The sequence below is a fragment of the Nelusetta ayraudi genome, unplaced genomic scaffold (assembly GCF_046127955.1).
Source record: "Nelusetta ayraudi isolate G7.1 ecotype Tasmania unplaced genomic scaffold, CSIRO-AGI_Nayr_v1 ptg000071l, whole genome shotgun sequence".
In the NCBI taxonomy this organism is placed as follows: Eukaryota; Metazoa; Chordata; class Actinopteri; order Tetraodontiformes; family Monacanthidae; genus Nelusetta; species Nelusetta ayraudi.
The window spans coordinates 725,444-750,892 of record NW_027466121.1 but is presented as its reverse complement, the minus strand read 5'-3'; the positions used below and the strand labels follow the sequence as shown (position 1 = coordinate 750,892).

General features: G+C 46.8%; 1 protein-coding gene across 1 annotated transcript in view; it reads right to left on the bottom strand.

Moving 5' to 3' along the window:
* The window catches only part of tmtc2b (transmembrane O-mannosyltransferase targeting cadherins 2b), an 86,330-nt gene extending 61,769 nt beyond the window's left edge, over positions 1-24,561 (bottom strand). The window contains exon 1 of the mRNA XM_076042706.1: positions 24,381-24,561. Coding sequence (XP_075898821.1) covers positions 24,381-24,463 — 83 coding nt within the window. The 5' untranslated portion in view covers positions 24,464-24,561. The remainder of the gene's footprint in view (positions 1-24,380) is intronic.
* Positions 24,562-25,449: the final 888 nt, after the last annotated feature.

The window sequence follows — 25,449 nt, the reverse complement described above, 5'->3', positions numbered from 1 at the left end:
CACGCGATGGCGCGCGCGCGCTAACCGGGCTAGCTTCCGCTATGGCGGCTCTCAGCAGCTTGTTATGTCCGGTGACGGATGCCTGGGCGCGGCCTGGACGCCGTTCCTCCTCGTCCGGCCGCTGTTCCAGTCAGCACATATAAGGTAAAAAAAACTACAACACTGGGAGTATTTTTTATTTTTTTCCAAGGTGGTAAAATATGATAGCTAATGTTACACAGCTGTACAAGCTACCTGCTTTCTATTTTCTTTTCTTTTTTCCCCTTTTCCTTTTTTTCCCCGGCAAACCCAAGCTCCTCTCTCGGCCGTATTTAAATGATGAAGCGAAGCGTTAGCCGTGCATTCACATCGCCAGTAACTAGATCAACAAGTCACCAGGGGGCCATTCATTTCCTCAAAAGGAGAGCCGGGGGAGGAGGGGAGCGCGAGCCACGGGGTGGAAAAGGCCACCATGTACGAACTTACTTGGCGTCTGCCGCTCGGTATACTTGCCTCAGCAAGGAGACAAATAAGTTCACCTTGCGAGCAATTAGATCTTCTCAAAGTAGAGCTATAGAGCTTAATGGGGCGGGACTAATTGTGAAAAAAATAGCAGGGATTGTCTGGTTAACCAGGCAGGATTATTAGATCAGACGCTGAAGCAGAACCGGTTGCGTTCAATGATGACGGGTGGAGGAGCACTTTGGGGGCACAGTGGCCAGGCTTCAATCAAATAAGAATTGAAAAAGAAAAATTTGATTTTTTTTAATTTTTTTTTTGGTGTTGTTAAGTCGCACAAACGAGCGAAAGAAGAGTTAATATCATGTCCAAAGTTTCCTGAACTGCATCGAGAGCAACACAGCAGGAGACATGAGCAAACAAACTTGCTGTATGAGTGTCACGTGACCAGTTTATTGTGTTACGATAGGCTGATTCCACTCAATGTATCTGGGATTCCACCAATGGGAAAACTCCAAGTACCGACGCTGAAAGATGGAAGACAGGAATTCCATGAAAAATATTTTCAGAAATGGGGGAAATCCATATTTGCAAAAGCAAACAAGCGGCGTTTTTTATTCCTTTGCAAACAAGCAAAATTCCACTCCAAGGTTACAGAAGTTAATTTTTTGGGATATTTCAAAACGAAAAGTATCGTCTAACACCCCCGACATTCCCTACGTTGGCCCGCCTCCCACCGCCGCCTTCACCCAGCCGCCCCCCCCGACCCCGCTCACGTTGCGAACACCAAAGTGGTGACAATGGAAAGACCATGGTTTAAACATCCGTAAGTGGGGAATCATAATAACTGTCTGTTGGCGGCTTTGTCTGTTGATTTATGTGGCCAAACACTCCGGCCGGCCCGAGGTGATCCAAGAACGCTGGGAAACAATATTTGTGCAAATGACAAGATGCAGGCACTGCGAGAGACGTCTCCGCGTGGCCACCCAGGTCCAGCATCTGGGCTGGAGTCTGATAATGACTCATGCACGGTCACTGCAAAGTGCAACACAAAGAAAAAACCCACACGTCCTTCCTGTGGTGCAATAAGAATCAAAGCTCATTCCCACTAAGATAAATATGAAAAAAAAGGGTTAGGGTCAGGGTCGTCTTCCGCAGGGCGGCCAAATGATGGGCTGACTCATTTCCATTCTAAACAGTGACCTGCATGCGCACTGCCAGAACTAAAGCATCCAGATCAACAACAACAACAACAACAACAACAAAAGAAAAACACTGGACTTTTGCAGGAAGCTGTTTCACTGGATGTCACAGAAACAAAATAAAGCAACCGCTTTATTTTCAAACTGAAAAAAATAAAAAAAATAAAAAAGTTTAATACCATATCGCATTACGGTGCTAAACCACTAACAGCTTTCGGAAAGGCCAGATCAGAGTGCTAAACGAGAAATGATAACATTTCCTGTAAGCAGAAGAGCAAAAGTCCTCCCAAACGTCAGGAGCTCGGGGCTTGCGGTTTCCCTGATTCCAACTACACTGTGTTATATCACTCAATCTTTAGTGACTTCTTCGATTACCTCGGACCTCACTTGGCGCCGGACGGTTAGCGCACAACGCCGAAGCCTCCAGTCTGATTCCAGCGGCGGAACGGCCCGAGCAGACGGCCGAGCGAGACTTCTAATAATGCCAATATCTGCGGAAAAGCTTTCGCGGATCATTGTTTCAGCCCCAGCGCGGTTTGCCAACCTCTCAGAAGAAATCCCGCTCGCTCTTTTCCCTTCTGACTGGTTGCGTCGGAACGGCTGCCACCGGCGCCGCGTCGCCGAGACGGCAACGTTCAAACAAAAGGAAAACAGCTCTGATAAAAAACACACACGGCCACGTGTGCCAGATACGCGCCAGGGCGGAGGAGCCGCACTTGGCTCGCTCAGCCGTCGCCCCCGCGGAGACACGACGTCCAGGAATAAACTGGAGGGAGAAGATCAAAGATGTTTAGGTTGAGAGGGCCAGGAATACCATTCCCGAGGCGAAAGTTGTTCTCTGCTCATCGGTCCGAGCGCCACGCTGTCATTTCTGGTATGTGACCGCTAAATATAATTGGCTTTGGAAGGCCGTCGGGCCAGGGGCATCGCGTTTCTCATCTCGCAACACCTTCGCCGATATTTCACGCGCAATCTTAAGCCACATGCGATCCGCGAATAAATCAAGGGGAAGAAGGGAGTGGGGGGAAGAAAAAAAAAAAAAGAAGGATCATTCACGCCGCTGCTTTTGGATGTTTCCACTACTCCGGGGAGTCATTTGTTATTGCAGGTGCCTCCCAGAAATCCCACAGTTCCCTCTTAAATTTCTCAAACGAAGGAAACAAACCCCCCCGAGATTAGCAATTCTTATTAAAACGGCAATACGACAAAGCACAGAAGACGTAATGAATTGGCAATTCCCCCCTTTTTCAATGAAAACAGGGCTCATTTTGTGTTGCTTTTTTTTTTTTTTTTTAGCGTGACAAACACTTTGCATAAGTAAATTCACAAAAGTAGATTAGTCTGATTCCCCCCGCGGTAATCCCCTTTTGTTGCCAAGAGGAATGGATTTGTGGGTCAAGCCTGGGGGGGGCGGCGGGGGGGGGGGGGTTGACGGGTTCACTGCGTGTCCACCTACAGTGGCGACGCTGCCATAAGACAAGAAGCCTCGCCGCCCCTCCCCCAACAACAAACAGACACGCGACCTAGACACACACACACACACACAGGCAAACATCTTCTGCCAGACGAACAGGGCGCAAACCGTGATGGCCCAAAGACCTATAAACCGCAGCCCCCCCCCCTGCAGGAATTATTCACAAGCTTTTAAATCAGATTCCATTAAAAGTCAGCTGCTGCTGCTGCTGCTGCTGCTGCTGCTGCTGCTGCTGCTGCAGAGATGCCCGCCTTGCACGCAGCCCACGCGTTCTAACGCGCCATTGTTTAATGAGCTCATAACAAAAGACTCTCAGGCGGAACAATCCGCCTCTGTTAACAACATACTGTCTATTGTTCGCCGAGCGCTGGATGACTTCTGAGTCGTTGCGGCAGGAGAGCGCGCAGAGTTCTGGAAATGCACCAGGAAACGGCTGCAGTTCATTAGCACTTCGTGAATGGGTTTGTTTTAGGCAGGGCTATTAGGGTAATTACAGATTTCATTACGATTAGATGGAATTCATTTTTATTTTTTTCCCCCCATTGAGCCTCGCCGCCCCCCCCCCCCACCCCCCCCCCAACTTTGTGACGTGCCGTTGGAAGAACGAAGAAGAATGCAAGCGAAAGCTTCATTAACACTGACAAAGCCAAGAGTGAGTTAGCATGAGTCCGCAAGCTCGTGGTAATTCATAAATGGCCCTAAATAGATCTCCCTCAAACAGGTGGTAGACTTTGGGGGCCACCGCAGTGTTTTCTTTTCCCAGCAATGACCTTGACCGCCGCGGCCCACCCTGATCTAATTTGGCTGAGGATCTCTTTATTGCTTGAGTAAACGTTCTCTCGCTACCCCCCCCCCACACACACAACCCCCCCCAGCCTAAACTGGTGCTCTTTAGGACTACGAACCCGCCACCTCCAGTTTCCTATTAGCAACAGAATGAAACGGAACGAGACGCACAGATTCTGACTCAGCAGGGGCGGACTGGGATTACTGTTGAAACTGCCGGCGTGTGCACGTGACCAGCCTCCCGCGTGTGCCCGTTCTATTGATGATCTGATATCTCGGTCACGTTCTCATTCTGGGTCAGACTGATGAATCCAGCTGACACCCTGTATTACGGGGTGCGCTTCCAAGCACCGTCGCTCCCTGTTTGCGTCACGTGGATCAGACAGGAATTGAAACCGACACGTACAGGAACACAAAGCTTTGATGACGAACAAAGTCACTGATGCCGCTTTCAAACTGAAATTAGCAGGTCGACATAGTTTTTTTTTTTTTTTTAAAAAACGGGTCGACCAAATCCAGCTGGGTCTGACCACCTGCTGGCAAGCTGAAAAAACAACATGCTGAATGAATCCAGTCTCGAACGCAAACAGAGCTTTGTTTCGGTGCGTGATATACGCGATATTTTGCCGTAGCGCACGTCAACACTCAACGTCATCGCATAAATTTGCGTGTGGACGCAGGTCTGGCTCTCCCACTGCTAGCCAATCAGAGCCGATTATTACAGAGATCGATTAAAGATGATTTTTAAACCGGGTCGCTTTCCAGATTGTTTGACGCGGGTCGGTGAGCCTTTCCCGCTGCCACTAAATGCCGATTGTTAGAAGGATTAAACATTTTTTTGGGCCAGTGGGAAAAAGGCTTTATTATTCTTATCTACTCAGATTGTTTTTTTTTTTTTTTAGAACAACGACCTCAGATGAAACTTTTCTAAAACCCCTATATCACTCTATACCATCTCTTCACAGTGCAGGCACTCCCAGTGGAAATTGGGGGGGTCAAGGGCCACCTACCAGAGTCCCACTGTGTCCTACACTACTCAGAGCCCAACGTCGTTCCATTTGCGACTCTGGCCTCCGTTTTCTCCTCTCGGTCGGTGTTGTCCTTTTTGGAGAGCACGGTCGAGCGGCGGCCAGTAAATGTGGCTTTCTGTATTTACACAAACTGGACGTGCAACTGGAAGCAGTTAACACCTTTACAGCTCTTTTCATTGCAGCTGTACAAACTGCGCGGGAGTTTTACACGCGCTCCATAGGGGAGTCATGAAACAGAGGCGCTCTTTCTCACCCGCAACCCAGAAAACGTACGGAACGTTAACAACCTCCCATCCGTCGACGCGCAGGGAGGGAGGCAAACTTCTTTACGGCAGCCGGTCAGAAGACGCTGCGGCGACGCCGGCGTTGCTTTTGCGGCACAAACGGCGCGCTTCCTCTCGCTCTCGGTGATGTGATGGACCACCTGTTAAGACGCGACGCTCATCATTAGCGGCGACGCTGGGAGGCTGCCGTGGGCGGGCGTTCGCTCAAACGGGACGACTCATCCCGGCAGAGATGGGGCAATAAAGCGCACCCTCGGCGGGAAATCGCTGGCGAAAGGCGGGCGCGGGCGTTTACTCGCGACTCACGCAGACCTAAGAAGAGCGCGCGACGGCGCGGAATTTACACCGCTCTGCGTTAGTCGAGCGATCACGAGCAGCCGTCCTTGAGCACTGAAAGAGGCCATTATCCAGGTGGCTGTCGTTTTATTTCTGCTGCTGTTTCATCAGCGCGGCAAGTTGCCGGTGAAAACGCATTATCTCCCCAGCGGGTAAAAAAAAAAAAAAAAACAAATTTCAAAAAGATTTTGTAATTCCAACTAGCTGATGGAGTTGCTCTTTTATCTTCTCCATTCCAATGAGTCAAAGCATTCGTTCTAATCCCATTTGAATTTGCAATACATACATGGAACAAAGCACATGGACTGAGAGCACCGGCCGCGTTTTCGGCAGCGTCACTGCGCACGTCAACTTCGGGCTTTCGCTCTCCCAGAATTCCTGTCACAGCTTGAGCTCAAGCTCAGCTCAGGTATTTCAAGGTATTTCAGCGAGCGAAAGACTTTGTTCTTTGCAATACCGTCTCGGCTGTGGCGTCACTCCGCGCGGATTGCGGCGGATGCTGCAAACTATTTAGGGGCCCTGGATCGGGTAACAGCGTTTTACATGTGCACGGAAACTTTTTTTTTTCTTTTTTCCAGGAGTAATAAGAATCTGTGCCAGGCAAGGAAAGTGCAAAGCACACTCAGCTGGCCCCGGGGGCAGACAAAACAGCATTAAGTATTAAGGCTGCTTAAATGGAAAGAAATTCACTGTGTCAACCCAATTTCCACACGAAAGCGCACGGAAGCCATAATCTTAAAAAAAAAAGAAAGAAAAAAAAAAAAACGCTGACAGAGAAGGTGTGTGTTCGCCCTGCTACCGGTGCCGGCGGTGGTGGTCGCTGCGCACGCACGTGGCAGAGGTGGCGAGCAAATTACAGCAGCCTCGTTATGTCATCCCCCGACTCGCAACGGCACGATTAGTAGTGATGAAATATTCACGACTGCTGGTGGTATGAATGAACTTTCTATCCCTAATTACCTCGTGTGGTGGTTTATGGCGGCACGCTATAATAGCACGATAATGTGTAATGAAACCAGGCTTACGCGTCCGCAGCCGATCTTTTGCTAATTGTTAGCAGGTAGCAAGACAAGGCAAAAGAACAGAAATGAAAAGAAAACAAGAACACTGGCCAACACTGCAGGACGTGAAGCAGAAATCGAAAAGAGAGGCGCGTCCAGGGACAACAGAGCTACGAGAGTTTCTTTGTATTGCGCCGCCGGGCCGTCGTATGACTGATAACAGAGTTCAGAGGAGGACAGGCCTTCTTGGGGAAAAGATTTATTGACCCGCGCGACCCAGAAGAAGAGCGGGAGGAAGCCTTCGTCGCAACCTTTTCTACCAAGTGAGCCATATAAAATGAAGAGTTATGATTGGGTCAAAAGTTTTTGGCTACATATTGCATATTCCAGCCCATCTCCTTCACGGGTCTTGATTTATGACGCAGGTGCGGCGCAGTGAAATATTCAAGCCCTGAATTTCTTTCTATTGTTTTGTACTTTTAGTTTCAGTAAGCGGCTTAACTCAGTGGTTGACACGCCACCAGCCGCCCAGACTGAGACGCGACTTTGCCTTGCTGACAAAGTCGTGCTTTATTTTAAAAGAAACCGCCGACAACGTGTCTGTTTAGCCACTGCCGGTTCGGCCTCTCCAGCTTGTCGGCGAACCGCTACAGCAGGAGAAAATCACTCCGGCTAAACGTTATGGAGACTCGCCGTCCGCTGGCTGCAACAGAGCGCAGCCCTGGATTATTTACGGAACACGTATCAAAAATTCAAGTCATGCGAAGTGGGTTAAAACGCGGCGCAGTGCACAATTTCGGTCCAGCTCGGTAGCCAAGCGGTGCGACCAGACACATAAGTACTTCAGTGCTTTGCGGCACTGGGCTTTTAGGTGTGGCTGCGCGAGGAAACCCTGCACCCGACCGCCCAAGTGCAGCTCTGATGATGAAGAGAAATTGGCTTTACATTATTCTCTCCTTCTTTTATTACGCTAGGACAGCATTTCATGGTGACAGACAAAGGATGACTGACATAACCGGCCAAAACCCCGACTGTGTCCATGAAGATCCCTCCTCCTCACTACTTTCAGGCCTCAGGGTTCTCCTTCACGGGGCTGCGAACTAGGGGCCTTTCGGTGAAAAGTCTTGGGCAGCCGCCCACGAGGTGCGCTTCAAGGTTTTATGAGGTGCGAAGTGAACCTTTATTCCCTCGCCTTTGCCGAGGCAGAGGAATTCTCTCCAAACGTCAAAGGAAAATACTTATATTTGCATTTTTAGGACTTGAAAACTGTACTTGGCGGTTGACCTCTCGCCTTTTCTTTCCCTGGGAAAAGCAGAGTCGAAAGACCCGGCTGTCAGACGTGGCGGTGCGCGGTGGGAGAGAGCTTGCGGTGAAGGCTGGAGACACTCGACCGAGGGGCGGGAGCGGAGCGCTACGCCATCTCTGCATTAGTGTCCTTCGCCTGCATTATTCATGTTACACCAACAAATTATTTAGGCCTTGCCCCGAGCAAACGCCGGAATGTGGTGGATTTATTAGAGGGTATATTTTCCCTCTCGCATCATACAGCGCAATCAAGACTGCATCCCAAAGATGTGAGCTCACCTTTCTGAGATACGCTCAAATTGAGGTTATTAATCTTTTCATGACTAGCACCAAATGCTCCACACAAGGCCAGGATTGATGTGGACGGGTCCATTCCCGCTTTGCTGCCAGACTCCCCCCAACCGTATATGACATTCTGTTTTGGATTTGCATTCCTTTCAATACCCTTGACATCATTACAAATGCGCAATTACTTAATCACCGCCCGTGGCGTGGAAGAATGACCCAACACACGGCCACAGTAAAACCAAACGGCTTGTGTCACTGTGATGTATGTTTTTGTTTTCTTTTACAAATAACATCAGGAATACACAGTCGCTTTAAGGCCCGAATGAGAACAAAGGGCTGCGGCACAATTTCCACTCTCTCATCATGTAGTATTGATCCCCATATGGGTCATGGGCCACCTTTACTCTCTCCCTGCCCCTCCCCCTCCCGGTATGGCCTGAGGACTATACTTGTCATCTCGTTTCACCATCCCGGAGAGTGGCCTGAACAAATCAATTATCAGCTGCTCGCTGCATGACTCTATTGCAGACCGGAGTCCTTTTAAGGAATCAATGTTTTTCAGTAAATCTAAACAGCTCAACGCTCCACTCAAAATATGGAAGTTCGTCTGACTGACAGCCAGAGGTGTCGCTATTTCCCACCCGACTGAAGGACGAACACTTCCGACTGGTCCAATGGCTGTTTATCTAAGATTTATTTATTTTAAGAACTATTTTGTTTTTGTTTTTTTCTTTATATGTGATTTATTTCATTTCTGTATGTAATTGCATCATCCATTTGTATACCATAAAGAGAAGAACCGCATTGAAATATGAGCGAAACAGCTTCGAGTGTCGATTCGACGGGTTTCTCAGTGCAACTGACGCTGGCTGCTGCGCTCCCATCACAGATCGGCCAGAAGTTACACCACTCGTAGCGGCTCTTGCATCAGAGCATCATATTTGGATGAGGAAGGTGTAGGCTCACATTTCTCTGCGTGGGGTTTTTTCTCATAACGCACCGAGTATTGCAAAAGTGTTTACTACTCAAACTGACATATTTGTCTTGGTTGCGATACACAATGGAACATAATGTATTCGTGCCAAGTCCAGCTTACTGTGTGCAGTAAGGAAACACCAAATCCACATTTTTGTTTTTATGAATTTTACTTTTTCTCTTTGTTACTTAAGAAATTCCAGAGTATTTATGTGTTGCATGGTGTGAATCGTTAAATGGTTCCATGGTTCAGCTGTAATAGCGTGGAAGAAAATCTAAACCAAGGGATTTTCAACGACCACTTCATCATTGGCTGAAGGATTTAGGCTATTGAGTTTGTTTAGTCTGTGTGGGTCCACTGACACTGACACAAAAAACCTTTCAAGTCGGAAAAATCTTCCAGAAATAAAGCTTTTGAAAGGAACTTCTTTTTGGCAATTTGTACGTTTCAACTACATTTCAAGGAATAGGGGAGTTTATACATGCAAATGTTATCTGTGGAGTTCAGATAAAGTGACACCAGTCAAAGACACTTGTTCAGCTCAAATCACACTCCCATTTTTGACATGTCCCTATACTCTCGGAGGAACAGGCTCGCGTAAAGATTCCCCAACAGTGAGAGACACTTGAATTGAGTTGGCTAGTTGCACTATGGCAAGGGATTACTGTCAAGAAAAGACAACGGATGCTTTCCAAGACCAAATGAGAAATAAATCATCTGGATATTTACTCCGGCAATCAGATCCTTGACATGATGAGACAGCGGAGCGGCTTTTACGAAGAAAACCAGAGCTCTTCTTATTAAATGCCATGAGGTCCCTCGGAATGATGATTATGTGATTATGGCACAGCTCTGACTGAGAGTCCCGTCTCGGACTGTGCGCTGTAAAACTATTAGGCTGGGGCAACGTGTGGCATGACAGCTGAAGCAAAACCCTGGCTAATATCCAACAAGATGTCTTCCTTTTTCCTGAATCAACTCCTCATATTTGATTAAATATAAAATAAAGAAACATACACAAAAAAAGCTACAATAGGAGGCCTTGAATGAAGCAGACTGTAAAGAGCGAGCGCGGTCTAATCACGCCTCTCAGATGGGAAACCGTGATTGCACGCAGTGGAAGCCAAGTTTGCAACTTAGTGTGAAACACAAATTACCCTGAAAACACAGGCCAATTAGGCTGACAAGAAACAGAATGTGTAAACACAGCCAAGCTGAGAAAGAGGGATATTTTCTGTGCGCTAATAAATAAATATATGATAGTAATCCAACCACGGAGGCAACTGTGTAGCCTCCTAAACAGCTTCAGGAAAAAAAAATTCACTGACCAAAACCTCATTTCTCAAGAGCTTTCCACCAGATGGTTGAAAACCTTTTTTTTTTTTTTCTGTTGCACATTTCATTTGAAATTTTCAGGTCCTATGAATAAATAGATGAGCGCATTTAGTCGAGCTTCTGACCTTCAAAATGTGTCTCTCCAGCTATTCCAAGGTAAGGAACCTTGAAGGTCTCCATGTCACTCGGCCTGAGGAGAGGAAACAGCTCGTATGTCCTTTTAATGGAGAGTCAAATATTCCGCTGATGTATATGCTGATGTCACAATGTTACCGCAAATTAAAAAATCATTGCTTTTCAAAACAGGCCAGGGAGAATCCGGCCAAGTCAGCAGTTTGTCGTGACAGCACGCATCAATCATTCATCCTCATGATGTACGGTCAAACGCACGTCAACGGTTCCCACATGAATCCTGGCCGGACTAAGAGCCGTATGCAACATGTCAAATGCTAAACACCCTGTCTTGTATATGATCCAAGCTCCTTAGGGTTGGATTTTTTTATTTTTTTTTAGTTTCATCTATTTCAAGATGTAATCCGCCCCGGCCTCCGCAAAAGAATATATTTCACGAGCCAGAGTACAAAGCAGCGGCGCTGCGGGAAACAGACCTAAAAGCCATTCATTTTTCATAATGGATTGAAACATCAGTGAGCGAAGGAATGAGCCTTGCCATGCCTGCTCCGAAGAAACAAATTAAACCCTTATTCACCTAATAAGCGCAAGGCATCTGTGTTCTCACCGGGAAACGATGGCAGATTATTCCTTTGCTGAAAATCAATAACCTCAGAACGAGCTGCCAGCGGCGGGCGTGAGGAACTAGACGGCAGCGAGCAGCAGGGCTCGTGGTCGAGGAGGTGGCATAATCATAGGAGCCAATAAAGATCCATTGTCCTCAGACAACGGGGCCGGGTCCCCGGGGAGCCGGCGGGACGGCCAGATACCGGAGGCCTGCCTGCTTCGCTTCAGCTGTCAGCCCCATCAATCAAGCGGAGGCGACGCACCCACAGCACATGTTTAAAAGTGTTGCTAATGAGAAGCGGCGGAGGCGGCTGAGGCGACCCACTAATCATTTGTTCCGGGGGCTCAGCGCCTTATGTGACGTTCTGCATCTGCGCAAGTGTACAAATTCTGCAGTAGAGGCGAAAGATAATCCTATTTCTGGGGCCTCACCATAGACTGGAGTTCCTCTGTAGCATGTCACAAATATTCAAGGGGAATTTTAGAAAGAAAAAGTGTGTTTATGTGCTTTTCCACCCACCCACTTTAGTGTTGGAGTGTTTTTTTTTTTTTTTAAGAAAAATGACTGGCACTGTGCTGCACGATGGATCAAATCAGCCTTTGCAACATACATAATATGAAATAGAAATTATCAGACAGTGTGTTTACAGATGTGACAGTTTATTTGATGTGCAGTCTGCTTACTGTGATCAGTCCATTCACTGGAATTGACCACTGTGACGGTATTTGGGCAACAAGTTGGGGCATTTTTGAAAGCTGTGCAACAGAACCATCTGTGAAGAATTGATGGAAAAAAGTTAATTAGACAAATTTATTTTTAACAACAAAGACAAAGATAAAAGCTTCGTCTTCAGGCGTTCCACCTCAGCATAAGACCTCCCCGTCCCCCTCTTGAGTGACACTCTGTTTAAACAAGCAACAGGCTTGTGTTACTGAATGTTCGGGTCTTCATCAGCGAGCCCAACCAGTCACTCACTCCAAAGAAAAACAAAGCTTGGGAGCCACCAGCACTGCGGATGGATTTGCCTTAAAACTGCTTCCTAATTAAAGCAGCCGCTGATGTTTCCAACATGTGGCAGCAAGAAATGTGTCTACTGTGCCGGCCGGACACGTTACCGACGAGCCACTTGGGGGATCCCGCTGTGGGTTTGGACCCTCTTAACATCTAATCAGGCAAATGTTAGAGGACCCTAAGCAGCTTGAGTTCATCGTCGGGACAACACGTGTCTGATACAGGTTGCAGCAAGCGTCCGTGCATTCATGGTCACACTTTAGCAATCAAGGATCGGACCTGCCCTCGAATGCAATGATGGTCCATCACTCGGTCAATCAAGCGTCTCTATTTGAACTTCTCCGAGACTCTAAACATCTCAGGTGAACAGTGTATTTTCTCGAGAAGACGTGTCATTATTCTGCCGGAACCGCTGACAGATTCTCTTTCCATATCCTCAAATTTCAGGGCTACTTAGGAAAAAAGAAACCGTTGTGCACACTTTCTCCCAACCCAAACATCCTCCTGGCTTGGAAAATAAACTCCAGGCCAATTGTGTGCATCCACCTCCTGCCAACGAGGAAGAGCTCACTTAGCTGTATAGCCCGAGGGGGGGGAAAGTCACATCCCGACAGGTCGAAGACGAGCAGAGGCAGCCAAAAAAAGCCTCTCCAATCAAGGCCTGGTTCAGTCAATCCATCACTGGAGTGACTTTATTCGCAGTGACAGAGCGCGAGCGCGAGAGAAACCCAGCATATGAGACAGTTGGCTCTGTTCAAGAAATACAATACGACGCAAGCTGTTCCCCATATGGGCACATGTCGGACTCGTCTGGCTCGCCGAGCCACAACAAGCCACTTTATAAGTTGTCAATTGACACCACATCTGAGTGGACTTGGTTATGCCACGTACATACCAACACACAAAAAAAATTCATGGCTGAATAAAACATATGATCACTTATGACTCTATTGCAGGTGTAATTGGTGAGGAGGAGCAGCACTGTGGAGGAAAATACAGGAGAAAGCAGTGATGGATGGCCCAAAAGAGAATCTTTAGCTAAATATGTGTTTCACTTTTTTGTTAATCCGCACAACAATTCAGTCCAAAACTCTCCTTCGGGCTGAGATTACAGTCCTGGACGGTCTTGAACTATCGCCTCAACTGCAGCACTGTTTAATGAAGGGGCTTTTGCGAGGGTTTCATTGCTGCGGTTATTTTGTGTTTTCGTCTAAACTTACTTGAACGAAACTATACTAAAACCCGGGCTAGACTGGATGTCTGGTTGTGAATAACCTGCGGTGTCCCAGAGGGTGGCACGCCACTGGCTGTTGCGCCTTGCACGCATTTTGCTGAGTACCGAAAACCGCGCGCTGGTTTCCGAGGGATGGACGGTATCAATTAAAGGCAGAGAAAAGATGGGCCTCCCCCCGCCGCTGCGGTCTGGTCCGAGGGAGGAAGTGAGGGGAGGAGAGGGAGGAGGTGACATTGACAGAGGTGACTGTTTGGAGTCCACAAGTGGACAGTCTCTAATTTGCTCTTCAGCTTTGTGCAGTTTATAATTCAAGGGTACTTCAGTACCTTGCAAATCCCCTGGCGTTTGCTATCTCCCATTCAAAATAGACAGGAATGTTTTCTTTTCTACATCTCTGAACTGTTTGCAGGCAAAGTTCATATATTTATATCTCCTTGTACTTCTGCAAGTACTTAAATACTTGTAAAGCGCAAGAACTCCCAAGGGCTTCACCACAGGTTGAGTCAGTGATCCCAGAATCAACCACGTTAAGTTATTTCATTGGAAGCCAAGAAATACAAATATTAGGGTTTCACTTTTATTTTGCTCTTCTCTTCTTATTTGTTTTTTCTATACATTTACTGAATACCGTTGTGATGGTCCCAAGACCTTTGTTTGACATTCTCCAACAGGTCCCAGGAGAGTGGCGTTTCACCCCGGATTGACCACAATATATGACTATATAAGCCCAACCGGCCTGATCTGGGTTTGCTTCCTAGCACCACATGCCATTCACACCAAACAAACAAACACACCCTACCGCTGCATTTGATTATTTGTTGCCTTTTGGTTTGACTTTTACGGAATAAAAAAAAATCAGATTTCTCGCATTTGGCAGCATCTCCCGTTTGCTTCGTCACGGCTTTCGAGCCTGATTGTTAAACAGCAAATGTTTTTCATTACCATTTTGTTTGTTCATTTGTGCCTAATGGAAAACACGCTGAACTTTCTTATGTTTGTCTTGTGCTGTGTTGAAGTAAAACTATTGTTCCTCGTAAGGAAACGCGCCTTTTGAGTGCTCATCTTAGCTCTGAAGCAGCTGCACTACGTCCAAGCAGGGGTGCTAACAGCAGCAGACGTGACTCGTCAGGCCCTTTGGCCCTAAACTTGACTCACTTGAAACTTTCGCCACAACAAGAGCAGAAAGTAAATAGACAGAACAGCCACAACATTTAAAACCAACTGAAGTAAACCACGCCGATGGAGCACCGACAGTAGCTTCCCCGTGCTCCTAAAAGAATAAAGAGATGATCAGGGCTCCAAACAGTTAGTGGTTTAAATGTTTAGGCTGCTTGGTGGATGTCACCAACACTCCACCGTTCTTTCTAAACAGCATAAGGTTTGTTGGTCCAGAATTAACGCTAGAGCAATTAAAACACAAAAAGGCAAGAGCTTGATCATCTGCTTATTTTGCTCCCCAATTAAACCACTGCTACGACTTCAAGGAAGTGAAGGTGTGATCTAAATTTAACAGAGTAATGGATTTCTTGTCTAAACATTAGATGAAGACCAACTGAACACGCAGCCAAAGTCCAACCAGCAGTCATGTTTCTTAGGAACAAAGATCAATCTGTCACTGATGGAAAAATGATGCATTACGATGCATCAGTGCTTTGGATTGAGGTTTGCTGTGGTTACTTCCCATACACACACACACACACACACACTCACACATAGTAGAGGTTAAAATGACTGTCATTAGCGTTAGGCAAGAATGATCTTGGCCCCGCTGATAGACAAACAAACTGTCAACCCATCCAGAGTTGTCTTGACCTTATCCCTCCTGACCTCCTTCCTACACAGGATTTGTTATATAATAACATCCCTTGTCGTTTCCTCTTTAGCTGTGGTCATAATTTCCATGGCATGGAGTTGTTTTGAGGCACTTGTTCATATAAATGCTCCTGACATTTTTCTCAGGAAAGAAATCCCAGGAGTCCCTTGTTGTCCTCAGTACAGAATGTCTCTTTGCGGCACTCTTGCACCGGTTCAATCCATCCTAGACAAATAACGGCAAAAACAACAGAAAGGCCATCAATAACTGGGTTGTTTTTTTTAGTTATGCCACCCTTTTTGTGATTAACTCTTTTCAAAAGGAGGATTGTTGATGAACGGTCCAGTGCAAGTCACTGAAATATGCAACTGCTCTGTCACCCATTGCCAAAAACTGATGGTTGATCTCCAACCTGGCAACGGGCGCTGAAACTTGTCAGGCTGCATTTTCTCGGGCGTGCTGACTGACGCGTCATCTTTCCTGCCAAATGTCCACAATCCAACAACATGCCAGCAAGCTGAACCAGTATAACTCAGAAAAACAAAGAAGCTTCTGTTGATCTCCCAACTCTGAATCCTTTGCATTTATTTTTTCGTCCAGGTCCCTTGCAAACACTAACACGTCATGCTCGAGCATAACAACCGCTCCCGCTAGAGAGTTTTGGTTGCGAAAGCTGCAGCAGTACTCGCTATCTTATTTGTTTGTCCCCCATAAACAACCGGCAGACACCACTGGGATTTAATTGCTCTGCATGGGGACAAATAGCCTTCAGCATTGGGTCCAGGGAGAAAAGAGGGCATCGTACAATGGACAAAAGCCTTGCTCCTGAACCGGCCAACTTGTGTCATAACCTTCCCGAAACAAGCAAGCACTTATTGTCGGGGAATAAGGCCACCGAGCTGGAGAAGCCCAGAGAAGAAGGGTGGCCTTTCCTTCCCCTGGAACAGAAAAGGGCCAACTATAGCATCGCTGTTGGATATTGGGGACAGGGGGAAGTTTTGTCTCAAACAGCTCGGGGTTCTCTGCTTACACGTTGTGCCCCCTCTTACCCACACTCTTGTTAATCCCATTAATATGAAGAGGGCCAAGAGCCTGCGAGTGGCCACAGCTTAAGAGCCATCAGGCAGCATTATCCCTCCAAATCCAAACCCTTGTCTAGACCAATTAGCAACTTAGACCGGCAAAGTCGAATCATTCCAGACTTGTGCTGTAATGAAGGGAGTGTAACCTGTGATCAATAGGTAATGCATTCCATAAGGAAGCGCAGGGCAGATATATGGGAGCGGGAGAGACTCTTCATGTTGGTGAAAATGCACAGTGGCAGCTTTAATACCTTCTTGGGATTACTGAAAAGCTGTATTAAACATCTGCTCCACATTAGAGGGAGTCTGCAAAACAGGGTGACTCAATCTAGTATTAGATGTTACTTAAGGGTAATTAATGTCCTTGTGTCTATCTGCATTTGCCTGTGCTACTCTGACCACAATGACGCAAGAGCAGAGATAATCTCTTGTTTCTAATTTAAAAAAGACCAAGGTCAAGGTCTTGTGCACTGCACCAGCACAAATGATCACTATCACAAATTTCCACCTTCTAATAATGACCAGGTTATGTAACAATTAGTCATGACTGCATGGGTCAAAGTTTGCTGTGACCAAGACAGGTTTTCAGGTAACCACACTGAAAAGCTTGTTCATTTCTTATTTCTGTCTTACTGTGAATAACTGTTTGTTTGTTTTTTTCATCCTACCTGCCACTAATTCAAACGTGAAGTCAATAACATGATTTAATACAGAGAGGTGCAACATATTAAGGGCTACATTTACTGTGTCATAAACAACACAGATACAATAAATGCTGCCTCTATTTTTAGGCCTGAATAGTGGAGGAAGAAAATGGAGCATCATAGCAAGTCAGCTGTTTACCGCTGACCTAAATATGAACTCACTCTGTCCAAGATTCCCAGTGCCTCAAGTGATTCTGTAAGATTTTGTGGCAAAGGGAAGCAGCACACGCACTTATCTGAACCCTTCATTAAGACTTATTTTAGGAACAAATGACCCTCCACCAAAGTATCTTATCTTGCTGTATGTGGCTCATTTAAAGTAACAATTTAAAGTCCTACTGGAAAACAAGGTAATAGAATGATGGAAATCAAATCCATCTGTGGTAAGACATCGTAAGATGATATCTCTAGTCTGTCAAAGCTTAAGAGAAAACAACCACTGGCAACAAGCATACAAATGCAGGAAACTGCGTCATGTTTCTGGGGGGGAAAAAAGCTCTGAAAACTTTTTCGCATTTGAGTTTGTTGACTCACAAATTTGACTGTGATCACTTGCAGTAATATAATCTGTGACTGTTGCTCAAACTGCCCTTTCATCTTAAAATATCTGCAAGAAAAAGTAATCAGAAAACAGGATTTGGCACGCTCTCCATACTGTCATGCCAACAGATTGTGCTCCCCAGTGGTTTCATCAAGGAAATGTGGGAACATCATATTTCCTGCTCGGCAACAGAGCAACTGGCTCTGCTCAGCTTTTTTTCTTTTTCAACATGCTTTGTATTAATTTTCCGTTTACTTGATTTGCAATTTCTTTCTTTACTGATTGCAAGACGAAAAAAACAAGCTGCTAGCTTTCACAACCGTTAGGCTCCACTGAGACCAAATCTAGAAATGCATTGAAATGCCACTGGGTTGCGAAGCAATTGAAGATTTATTTCAATTCCTGTACCTAACACCCAATGTGTGACCTCAAGTTTTTTGACAAGAAGAAAAAGAAATGCGCAGGCATTAGAAGACGATTCAGCTCAGCTAGTTTTTCAAGTGAAAAATTCAAACAAAAACATATTTGTTGAACCACTTCCCGGGTAATTGGTAGAGTATTTCCATACAGAAATCATGGATGCTACTGTAAAAAAATCAAGACTGACTGTATTTTTGCCACTTAGAACAATCATCCAATCAGGACACTAAGTCTTATTGTCAATCCTTCTAAGAACTAGTAAATAATAATAAGCTGGTGAACATAGATAAAAAAAAAAAAAAAACCTTAACCTTGGCATCCATGCAAAGTAATTTTTTATGCACAAACCACAAATATAAGAAAAACACCCTTGAAGATGGAGCTACCAGCACACCATTGTGACATCGGTGATGATATCTTCTTGCCACTCTGTCACTCCGTCCCCTTTTACCCCAACCTGACGTGTCCGCTCTGGCAATTAGACAGTCACATCATTTTCCATTTGAATTCAGCTCCCCTCTTAAGTGCAGGAACAACCCAAATGGGACCATCTGGAGGAAGCCGATGGATGACGGGAGCTGAAGGCCTAAAAGCCTCTTCTGGGGGTTTTCGAGGGGAGGCAGACAAGGAGGGTAGAAAGAGGGGGGCAGCGAGGCAGCTACGTCTACAAAACCATGTCGTGAGTCCCACTGCGCAGACAGGACGGTAATTATAGGGTGCAGACAGAGAACCCCTGACCATAAAAAAAAAAAGCAGAGATACTCAAAATGCTGGGTTGCCGCCCTCAACATAACCGCAACCAGCCCGTCATGCATTTCAGGCCGTGAGAGTGGAGTTCAACGTGGTGCCAAGGCAACAGGCTTTTCGGGGGCCGTTTATGAGGGTCCATCTGGAGGCCAGGTAGGTCAACACAGGCTGGTTTCCATTCAGCAAGGACCACACAGCGCCATCAATTACAGTGCCTGTATTTCTGTCTAAATGCCACAGACGTGCACAAAAAAAGAAAAGAAAAACATCCTTTTGCACCTTTTGTTTGCTCTGTTTCTTTCAGAGGGTGTGCGCGGGCAGCCCTTTGTGTTGTCACAAAGGTCGGCAATACCTCACAGATACTTCTCCCAGGTTAGTGGCAACAATCCCAGCCAGATGATTGTTCCACCTTCTGAGACCACCTATTAGCTGCCTTGTTTGTATCTCCTGCCAAACATGCACAAGCTCTAACAAAGCGTCAATTTTAGCAGGAACTGGGCATTTATTCAGGAGCCTGTAAACAGAGGGGAAAATATGTTCTTTTGTTCAATTTTGGACTAATCCTGGAAAGCTGCTGGACTAGAACAGCGATCAATAAATCTTAAAAAATCTGAAAATGAGTAAAATGTAAAAATATGGCAAAATTAAAGAAATAACTTGCAGAAGCCAAGTTAAATCAAGCTAGCGCCATAAACACCAACGATAGGCTATTGTCTTGACATGATCCGGCTGTTATGTGTATTGGATAGCATGAATCTCCCCCCGGGGCTCCGTGTGGCTTCTCTGCCCTCATTCACTCACACCTCGCAACAGACTGCATCAGCGTGAAGTGTTTATTTATGCCCCATAATCCTCACTTCTATAATAAAGCTTCCAGGGCGTGGAGCTGAGGAGCGACTGGCTGTTAGCGACTGTCTGAGCGTTATAAATCACCGGCCAGGCCCGGGGATGCTGCGTCCTTCAGCGTGACCCTCCGCCTCTACACGGCCAAAACTGCACGACGTCGCGCCGGCACGGAGAAATGAGTTGGGCGCAGCTCATCGCATCTGTCAAGCTCAAGAGCAGGGAGGGTAATCTATAAGATCGCAGTGAGTGTGTGTGAGAGAGCAGGCTGGAACACACCCCGAAGGCGACTCATCACTCTAACTGGCAGCGGTAGAGTTAACAATTTCTATGCAGCTCATGCACTCAGTCGCATGCAAGAAAACAATCTGCCCAACATCATTTTGGATGGCACGATGACTCTTGTTATTTTTCTCTCGTCTACATGTGGCTAACGTCAGTTGAAAAGGGCATGAAGACATTGCTTTAATTATAATCAGTCGTGAAGCGCGATCATATTTAACCGATGAATTGTAATCCGAATCACTGCCAGACGCGATTTCAGTTGCCGTCTGGTACTCTTGCTGTGTTCAAACATAGCATCTTCCATGAAGCCAAATTGGGACAACTTCCAATCCACTAGGTGGCGGTATCAACCTCTAGCTACTGGCTCCTACCATTGAGGAAACCATAATCAGATGATTGGCTTTTGCATGGGCTTAAGCAAAATAGGAAATCTTAGAGAAAATAAATATTTTCGGAGTAGATAAAGCAAAAAATAAACCATCAAAATGGCAGCACTATTACTATGTTTTCAAACCAGAAAAATCTGCTGTGTACTCCTCCACTCAGCCCTGCCTCGGGGCAGCTGTGTCACTGCGCAGAAGTTCTCCTCCTGGTCACATGTCGACACGTCCTTGGGAAAGACACTCAGCCCAACTCGACCTGCGCCCGATGTTGTGCGTCATAGGCGTCTGAATTCCCTCTGATAGCTCCTTGTATGTGTGACTGTGTGTGTGTGTGTGCGTGTGTGTGTACGTGTGAATGGGTCAGAGTGACCTGTAGTGCAAAAGCTCTTTGTGGGGCCAAAAGCTTGGAAGAAAGAAAACACGAGTGCAGTCCATTCACCATCTTGACAGGAGTTGCTGGACAGAGGGAAATACTCCAAGCATTTTATTCTGTCTCATGTCATCTGCAACTGTGCAGATTAGGTTTGTACAAGCAGGTTCACCTGAACATTCTTGGTCGTGCAACACGCACGCAGTCCTGCCTAGGAGGCTATAGTGGATATACTTTGTTTAAAATATTTTGGTTGCCAGATTGGACCACTGGGCCTTCGAAACACTTAGACACCAGGGCTGTAATCAGGGCTGTCGAAGTTAACGCGTTAGGGTTAGGCTGCCCTGTTGTCAGAAAATGTCAGAAGACTTGTCTGTTTGAGCACATGGCTCAGTGCTAAATAAATGTATAAAATGAATATGTTGTGAAGTTACATATAGAGCAGGGCAATTAATTTGGGATTAATCACAAGTTAACTCAGGACACTAATGTGATTGATCGCGATTAGAAATGTTAGTCAACGGACAGCCCTACTTGTTATATAGCGCTGTCGCAGTGGAGATTAAAATTAAATTCCTGGCTGACCCGCAGCCCTGACCCCTGTTCTCCTTGAAAGACCGCCAGGATGGCGAAACGACACAGCGAGCCGCAGTGTAACAGTGAACACGGCTCGGCTCCTTCTCATTGCGGGAGTTCGGCCATAAAGCGCCGCTCCTATTGTTATACTGCACCCTGCCTCTTGCACGCAGGGCTCGGAGCGATTCTCCCAATATTGCGCCAGTATTTTTTCCTCCTGACATGCATTCGGGCTCAGGCCTTTTCTTCAATCAGCCCTAACTGTGCTTTATGGCGGCAGAGATATGAACTACATGACGAATGCTTCCCATTTTCCAGTGCAGGTGTCGTATCCGCACGTCTAGATGATGAGTGTGACAGGGGGAACCAGGGGAAAATATCCCTCGGGCGGGTTCGCGCAAATGTGGCCACTGTTGGCCGTGTGTGACTGCGAGGTCAAAGAGCCTCGTCTACAATTCATTTATTTGCCATTAAGTTCATCTATTAATAATGTCTGGACATGAACTTTGACTCGGAAAGGAAAGGAGCAGACAGTCGTGATGCATCTGATCGACGGTCAGTCCTCAGGGGTCCTTTGTACCTGCTGTGTAGCTGCTCTCACTTGTCTCACACTCGCCTACGAATACACCCCGTCTTGTTTTTTTTAAGCTCGGTTACGGAACGGCTAGCACAGTCCGTCCTGTTTTAGACCGGAAGCAATGTCAAACAGACAAAATCACAAGAACATAAAGGTGCAGTGGTGTCGAATCACGCGTGCAGTCAGCGAGCTCTCCCTGCGTCCGTGTGGATTCTCTTCAGGTACTTCTTCCCGCTGGACATGCGGTGAAAGAAAATGAATGGATGGGTCGGCCGTTTAATTATTTGGCTCCTTCCCATCAGGACATCATAACAGAAGAGACGGGGTCACCCGTCCCCTTTAAACACGTCAGCCTGCGAGAGAAGAGCGCGATGACTCGCGGCTCCGCGCCCCGTGTCACACGGCTGCCAAGGGCCGGTTTAAAAGCATATAAATTACTGTCAGACTCTCCCCGAAGGAATAATTTTTGCCTCGGCAGGCGCCCGCTGGGTGACGGCCCCGGGATCGCTCTTTTGATTCATGGCACTTCCTCCCATTAAGTATTTACTCCGCTGACAAGCTCCCTCACCGTCAGCACATCGTGTCAGCCTTTTGTTTTTTGTTTTTTTGTTCTTTGTGAGGCCTTAACGAACGAGATCCGTCTGTGAGTCCGAGCCTGTTTACTTAGCGGAATTATATCTCTCTGTTTGCGTGTCGCGCCCTCCCCTCCCTTCTCATCCCCCGCCCGCCCGCGGAGCCAGGGGGGACAGGAGACGGCTGCTAATTGCGCGGCCGCCTGAGCCAAACACATGGCGTTTAGGGGGGACAGAAAAAAAACAAAAAGAACGGATCGCACGCAACCGAAAAAAAGCGCGTCCCAGGCGTGATCACGGCAGGCAAGGAACCTTGGCACGAGCCAGCCTGCTCTTTCATCCCCCCTTCTTTTTTCTGAGAGAGAAATGGCCTGGAATCACACTGCAACGGGCCTGATAATCATTACGCTAACAAGATCCCTCCGCGGAGTAATCACTCTCTGGCTCACAGTCTCACACTTTTTCGAGTTCGGAGGGTGAAGTCTCGCCGCAGCAGCAAGAGGCAGCAGGAAGCAGGAGACTTTCAACCTCTCGGCCGGCGCTGCCACTCCCTGACAGGTTTTACGGGGCACGGAGAACACTGCGCGCTGCACAGGAGTCGGCGGAATCGGCTGCACCAGGGGTGCAAAAGTGCAACAGGCGCAGGGGAACGTGCGGCGGGGGCGAGGATCTGGCTTCAGGTAATGAGGCCTGTAGGAAGGTGCCGTGCAGGAAGGAGGAAGTGTCCTGTATGCAGCAGCAGCAGTAGTGAGGGTGCAGCAACAGTCAGTGGGGAAGTTTTTAAGGAGGCTTGACCGGGTCGCCTGTGTGCTTTGAAAGTTGGGTCTACAACACAAAAGCTAAAGAGCTCATCAAAAGAGCTTTAAAGTGCGTTCACTTCTCTCTGTAGCATATTTTTCCTGAATATCCTGCATTTAAGCTCTCAAGGTTCTCATGTTTGTAATAACGGAAAAGTTTACTGATGAAAGTGTATTCGTTACTTCTAGCTGGTAGTGCAGAATGTGACATGTCTGTGATGTCACAAAGGGAACCGACGCATCTTTGAAGGTGGTTCCGTACACGTAAAAAGCCTGACGCAACAGCATCGATCGCAACAGGAGGCTAAAGCCGAGCGTTTCTGCGTTAGGCCGCAAACAGGGGGCTAAATAGGAAGATACATCATTCGCTCTGCTCTGTTGTCTCGGATAAAAACAAAAAGAAGCATCTGAAGGAATGAAAGGATTCTGACGGGAGAGAGCGACAACGTGTCTTTGACCCACAACGCTGCATGTTTGTTTCTCTGACGAGCCTCAAAGCTCTGACAAAAAACCCTTCAGCCATCACTCGTCAAATGTCCAGTTTTGAGCAATGCATCACCGCGCTGAGGCCACGTGTGCACTCCACATCAGCCCTTTACTTCTTCTTTTTCTTCTTCTACTACTTCTTCTTTAGGCTATTTCAAATGCAAAACAAACTGCTTCCTGTATTGGGACCAAAACACAAAAAAAGAGAACCTACTGCACACTTGGAACAGTTTGACACTTGGACCCGAGCTGCGTGGAACCGTTGAGAAGCAGCACGGCTTCTCCTCCAGAGATCAATTATTTGCTCAAAGGCAGAGTGCAGCGAGTTCCAGACTCTGGAGACTGCAACACTTTGCACCCAGGCGCCCGGACCTATTTTGCTGCTGCTGATTCCTGTGATTCATCAAAAGTGTCCTTCAAAGTGTTCAACGTGCAGGAACTTCATTTCAAGAAAGGGGGATCATAGAAAAATATGCCAGATGGCTTAAGTCATATTTAATGGTGACAGGCTGAAGGCTGATTAAACAAAACAAACCAGTCCGGGGATCAGATTAAATATTTGTCTTCAGCTCGACTGATGGCGAGGGTGGTGATCAGATCTCACACACACACACACACACACAAAGTTGCACGCTTCTGCTTTTGAGACTGTTCGCTAATGGGCGCCAGCGACACGAATAAAGACAAAGACAAACCCGGTAGGAAACTCTCAACACGGTGTTGACATTCATTCATCCGAAGTACCTGTCATCGTAGCAGAAATCGGCTCCCAGCGTGTTGACATAGAGGACCAGAGCCACGGCGACGCACAGCAGTTCTGCGAACATTTCTCTCCTCTCCAACACACGCAGGGGGAGGGGGGGGGGGAGATTTAAAAAAGAACGAAAATAAATAAACTAAATAAATACAATTAAAAAAAAATGTTTAAAGAAAAAGGGGGGAGGGGAGGCGAGTCGAGCGATCTCCGATGTGCGTTGTTCCCCTCTTAGTCCCAGTCTTTGTCAGGATGCCTGTGTGAAAGCAAGTCCGGTCCCCCCTCCATCATCCTCGCCCAAGTGCACAAAGTGGATAATCCATGGCTCGCTGTCTCTCTCTCTAACCCATGTTGGGCCGGACAGCTGTTTTGTTCCCGCTCGGACTTTTTCGGGGCAGGAGAGAGAAACGAGGGGGGGGCGGGGGGGAGAGAAATAAGCAGAAAAAATAAAAGAGACGAGCAGCGTTTGGTGGACGTGTGACAGCAAACCGCACGCCTTCCCGACACGGAGGAGGATCAGCGCTCCGATGCTCAGCGGCCGCAAGCAGGAACGTCGGGATTAGGAGTGACGTCAAGCTAACGCCGCTGAGCGGCCCTGGGCTTCCGGTTGGGTGTGAAAATAAGAGCCCGCCGTGAAACTACGGGAGTGCGGTCAAGCGTCTCTAACAGATAACGGAGGAACTAAAAAAAAAAAATGAAGGTGCTGTTCTTTTTAAAAACATATATGTATCTGTGATAGTTTTATTGTTAATGCTACCAGACGATTTTTAATATGCCTTTTCTAAAGCATCAAACAAAGAACTTTATTCCTTGTTTTTTCTCAATTGTTTGTATTCATGTTGCACTGTCTAAATAAATGTAGTATCTATGTTTTACATGAACCATGTACAAAGTTTTTGGGGTAAGTATAGGTGAATGCCACCGTTTTGCTGCATAAACTGAAACTCACCTTGGTTCGACAAAATACAGTTATTTTTTTCTTTCAAAAAACCTAAAACAGAAAGTCTAGTGCCTATTATCATTATTATTAGTAGTAGTAGTAGTAGTCGTCGTAGTAGT